General features: G+C 34.8%; 1 protein-coding gene across 1 annotated transcript; it reads left to right on the top strand.

Moving 5' to 3' along the window:
* Positions 1-3,580, top strand: LOC105123602 (metal tolerance protein 11). Its single transcript, XM_011023304.1, has 6 exons — positions 1-260; positions 1,185-1,294; positions 1,375-1,620; positions 1,852-1,932; positions 2,082-2,315; positions 2,852-3,580. The coding sequence occupies exons 1-6, from the start codon at positions 95-97 to the stop codon at positions 3,197-3,199; spliced, it is 1,185 nt and encodes a 394-aa protein (XP_011021606.1). The 5' UTR covers positions 1-94; the 3' UTR covers positions 3,200-3,580.
* Positions 3,581-5,725: the final 2,145 nt, after the last annotated feature.

Below are 5,725 nucleotides of genomic sequence, written 5' to 3'. Positions count from 1 at the left end.
TATATCCAGTACTTGTTAAATACAACCCACTTGTAAAGAGCACACGGACCACAACCAGGCTGCAAATCACCTTCACCAGAAAATCAACCCGAAAATGGTGGAACCGGTGAACAACGAGAACGAGGAGGAGCTTTCACTACTGTCTCCAAACAACAAAGGTGACGTGTCGTGGCAGTTAAACTTCGACGGGTATCAGTTATCACCCGAACGCAAAGAGAAAAAGCCGCATCGCGGAATTCATGATTGTTATGGAGTTTTAGGTATTTTTTAAAAAGTACTTATTTTTTCTGCAGTAATTAGTGTTGTTTAATACCAATAAACTGTCATGCTTGTTTTGCTTAATCTCTTTGAAAGTGTTTTACTTCTTTTTTGGTCTTAAATGGCAATATTCGGTCAGATTTTCTTTTTGTTTTTTCCTTGTTCGGTGTCAAAGTACTGATTTCTTTCAAGCTTGGCGTATCTGGGTTTTTGTCTCGGGTCACAAAAAAATGTGTCTGATCCTTTCTTGAATTTTTCTGGGTTGTTAAGATGGTATCTTGAGTGTTTGGCTCTAGCTGTGTAAATTACAGCAGAGGCTGGTATGAAAGACAAAATCCGATGGGTTGGTGTTTGAGTTGTAGGATTTTATATACGTGACTTAAGGCGTTTAAGCATGAGGTTTTAATGGGAAAATATGACAACAACTTAAAGTCTTCAAGCACTAATGTAGGTGAGTTTGATTTGATATTGCCAAATCTTTAGCTTGCATGTTTATCTCCCATCCTTTCAAGTGTGTGGGCGTGTATAATCGGAGTTTCCAACAAAAAATTAAAAAAAGGAATTGGGTGCCTGGTTTGTGTTTTTTTTTTATTTATTTTTTATACGTGCATATGACGATATTCCTTTTCCATTTATAGGATGTTTAACACTGTAATTGATTAAAAAAATGATTAGATATGGTGGATTGAATTAATGAAGAGCTAATCATGATTTATTGGCAGGGGTTTTAGTCGCAGGTTAGTTTTCATAATATCATGAACTAGAGTCTATGATTCAAAAGTTCTGGCAAAGCCCTTCCTTTCATGACTTGACTTGAATAGTCGTCTCTTTGCAGCTAATGTTAGTACCTTTCATGTAAGGAAAAATTATTGCTATGGATAATGGTATACGAGTCATGTCTCGACCATTTTGCTTGATGGCTTTAGGTCCTGAAGATGACATAGCTGAGTACTATCAGCAGCAGGTGGAAATGCTCGAGGGCTTTAATGAAATGGATGCTTTGGCAGAGCGGGGATTTATTCCTGGAATGTCAAAGGTTTATGTGGCTTCATTCCCCTTGTTTCAGTGCATGACTGATGGTTTAAGCTGAAATTTTTGCCGTTGCTGTTGTTGCAGGAAGAGAAGGAAATTTTGGCTAGAAGTGAGACCTTTGCAATTAGAATATCAAATTTTGCAAATATGGTTCTTTTTGTAGCTAAGGCTTATGCATCCATCAAAAGTGGTTCATTAGCCATCATTGCGTCCACTTTGGACTCTCTTCTTGATCTTTTGTCTGGCTTTATCCTATGGTTTACTGCATTCTCTATGCAAACACCAAACCCTTATCAGTATCCCATTGGAAAGAAACGCATGCAGCCTTTGGTCAGTCCTCTATCAATAATGCTTTCAATTTCCAGTCAAATTTTCCAATACGAATGCAATAAACTTCATCATGATCTCGATGCTGTTTCATTGCTAAGTTTTTTCTTCCTTTTCTGTTTCATTATTGTTATATGCCTGAATAACAGTGGGCATATTTCTCTTTTCTGCTTATGAATATGGAAGTCTGTCTAATGAAATAATAGATTTCCCAAACTTGTGAATCATATACAGGGGATTCTTGTTTTTGCCTCTGTCATGGCAACTTTAGGATTGCAGATTATATTGGAATCAGTGCGCGCGTTGCTGTCTGATGTAAGTGGATTTCATTTTTGGAAATTCACAATTTTCAATGTTTTCAATCAACAAGCACCTTATTATTTCTTGAGACGGCAGGGACTACTAGGTGCACTTGAAAGGATGATGTGTGATGACATCTCACATTTCTTGTAATGCTCTTCCAGGAGAGTGACTTTGATCTGACCAAGGAGCAAGAGCGCTGGATTGTGGGCATTATGCTATCAGTGACCTTGGTGAAACTTGTGCTGATGATTTATTGTCGCTCCTTTACTGATGAGATTGTCAAAGCTTATGCCCAGGATCATTTTTTTGATGTTATTACCAATACCATTGGCCTTGTTGCGGCACTTCTTGCTAATTACATGGAGTACTGGATGGATCCTGTTGGTGCTATAGTTGTAAGTGATGTCACTCCCCCCCTCCCCTTCCTGTTATTACTTTTCTCTGCTCTTCTTTGGCACCAGGGTAGCTCGATTCTATTTGAATTCAGCACTAGTAGTTTACATAGCAGTTATCTAGAATGGTTAAATCCATCTACAGTCTTTCTAGTGCTTGCATTGCAAACTGAGTCTTGATTTCTCTGGCAAACGCATCTGAATCTATCACTTACATATAGCTATCTGTTGGACTCTATGAGATGCTCAACTGTTACAAATGAGGACAGCATTGCAGACGAGTGCAGCTATCCTGCTCTCTTCTGTTTATATTGATGCACCCCTTTTGGGACCTCTTGAACAATAGGGCACCCATAATGTCATGATTATGCTTCTCCATAAGGTGAAAATGACCACATCGAGATTTAGAGCTCATAGATGCAGATTTGAATCTTTCATTTGCTACCTTGTTTAAGGGAATCAAATAAGCTTAATGAAAACCTCTGCTTTTACTTACTGCATCTGCACGTGCTAAAAAAATGTGTTTGATTTTGGTGCAGCTGGCCTTGTACACCATTCGCACATGGTCAATGACAGTGTTGGAGAACGTGAATTCTCTAGTTGGGAAATCCGCTACACCAGATTATCTACAAAAACTCACATACCTTTGCTGGAACCATCACAAGGCCATTAGACACATTGATACAGTTAGGGCTTACACCTTTGGGTCTCACTATTTTGTCGAGGTTGACATTGTCCTGCCTTCGAGCATGCCCTTGCGGGAGGCTCATGACATTGGGGAATCTTTGCAAGAGAAGCTCGAGCTTCTGCCAGAGATTGAGCGTGCCTTTGTTCATCTTGATTATGAATACACCCACAAACCTGAGCATGCACAGTCTCACTCGTAGTCATATATGGTTTTAGGTTAATATGATCTCTTCATTGCCATGCTTTGGTCTGTATTTTGCTTCATCTTCCAACATGATCCACCGTGCATGGATCCATGCAAGCTAAGCCTGATGGAGAAAGTAATTGCTGACAGAGTTGTATGCAAGAAGTATATCCCGTCAGTTGGCACAAATGTTTTTCAAATTGGGAAACTTTGAAGAGCTTAAACGGGAGACAATAGATAAGTCTCGTACTGCAGTTTACTGCCGGATTCCCTGTTTGAGAATGAAAGATTTGTAATGATATAGCCAGTAGGCCTACTGTATTCTTGGGCCGGTCATTATGTGAACGAACGACCTGTTTCCAGACCTATATATGAAAAATGAGGTTCTCTTATTAGCTGGTGTGAAGCTTGGAAAACTTCTATTTCGTTAGCCGTTACAGATTGAATAAATTTTTGAAAATTCAAGGATCAATCAGACAAGGAACATAAATGAATGTTTGACAGAAATTTCAAAAATTACGTTATTATAATCCACTGTAAAATATGAGAAGAAGATAAACAGGAAATCGCGCATAGTAAAAACTACATGCCATTTCGTTTATAGATGATTTATTTACTTTCACCGCGGTTCTCTTGTAAAAAATATTTCAGTGCAGTCCCTAAAGCCTCATCAACCCAATTTGGCAGAGCTACTTGAATCCTTGACAAGCGGTTGTGATTCCCACCATCCTGTCAAATCCCTTTCATTGTCAAGCTAAAAAGGGTCCGATAATATATATTCCTTATTTGTCGCTGTCTAAATTCTCCATTTGATGATATTATGGGCTACTTGCAGATTTGGTTTGTATTATTCTTCGTCGATAATCTCTTTCTTTCGTTTGACAAGGTATCATTGCCGCGTAAGAAAAGGTGGCTAAGATATAGCCCGCATATTATCTTCATGACGGCGTCAGTGTTTGAATTATCTTTACGTCTGCATTAGTGTATGTTTTTTTTTTATATGTGTGTGTGTATATATATATATATATTATCATATTAATTTTTTTTTTAAATAGAATCTTTAAAGACATGATTGCACTTAAAACACAAACACTGCCCCTTTCAGTGTGCCATGGATCTGTGGTCCCGTTTATATCAACGACTGAGGCTTGAGGAAGATGGTGTAGGCACCGGGACTCTATGTTGGGGTCCCCGATTTATTTTACTTGAGTGTTTTTTTTTTTTTTACCTCTGTCAGGCCTGTACGAACCCAAGTCGACGGTGCATGGCCCTAAATCGAATGTTGGGGGTGACGGCTCATGCCACAAGTGGGTAATTACTCCATTTATTCTCATCTTCAAATCTGAAAAGGTGCCGATTTTTTTTGTCTAGTGCGTATGTTGTGGTACCAGCTATTTTTTTGTTTTGAAGCCGGTCTGATTTTAGTTCTTAGCCAGTTAGATTTTGGGTAGATTTTAATTTTAAAATTTTATTTTTAATAATTTTAAAGTTTGTAAAACTTAAATTAGTAATTTTTAAAAAATAAATTTAAAAATTTATCAATTGAATTATATTTCTTAAAATTAAGTGGTTGATTTTTTTTAAATTAACATGGATATTTGAGGTTATTTGTGTATACTTTAATTAATTTTATAGGTTTTAAAATTAACAATTATATAAATTTTTAAAAATTATTATATTAATAAATACATTGTTTAAATTTAAAATTATATATTTTTTTTAAATCTCAAGCTATTATCACAAGAATATTTATCACAACGCTACTTGATGGTTTTAAGTGGCTAATTTTTTTAATCGCGGGGTTTACAAAAGAAAAAAAAATTAAATGCTAAATCTTCTCCTGTAAAATGTTTTATATGAACATATCTTCCACAGTGTCGCGATGGTGTTATGATGGTGAAGTGGCAATGATAAAGAAGTGATGGAGATGCAGCGATGCTGTTGATAAGATGGTTGTGGTTGCATTAATTACGACAGTGACAGCAGTTTGGTAGCATTTAGTTTTTACTTGAAATGTATTCCATGAAATAAAAAAAATCTTTCAAATGGTTAATGTTTCGACCTATAATGATTTGTGTTTAAATAAATAATAAAAAAACTTTTTTTTTAGTTTAGTGAAAAGGACATTAAGATCCTTAAATGTATTATATAGGCATATTTGAGGATATAGTTTGATTATTTTTAAAATATTTTTTGTATTAAAATATATTAAAATATTTTTTTTATCTTTTTAAAAAATATTTTTAAAACCAGTGCATTAAAATAATTCAAAATATATAAAACATTAATTTTTATTCAAAAATTTTTAAAATTCCAAAGAATGTAATTTATACCTTGTTCCCAAATATTCAAATAATTTGATATTATAATGTTACTAGATTTTTTAAAATATTTTTTAGTTAAAATTATATAAAATTATTTTATTTTTATTTTTAATATTAATATATTAAAATTATTGAATAATATTTTTAAAAATATAAATTTATTTTTTTGATAAAAAACAATTTAGAAAAGAGAAATAGACATTGTAAAAAAAAAAAAG

This window comes from Populus euphratica, unplaced genomic scaffold (genome assembly GCF_000495115.2).
Source record: "Populus euphratica unplaced genomic scaffold, PopEup_1.0 scaffold1.1, whole genome shotgun sequence".
NCBI lineage: Eukaryota > Viridiplantae > Streptophyta > Magnoliopsida > Malpighiales > Salicaceae > Populus > Populus euphratica.
The sequence above is the reverse complement of the archived record's forward strand: the minus strand, read 5'-3'. Positions and strand labels throughout refer to the sequence as shown.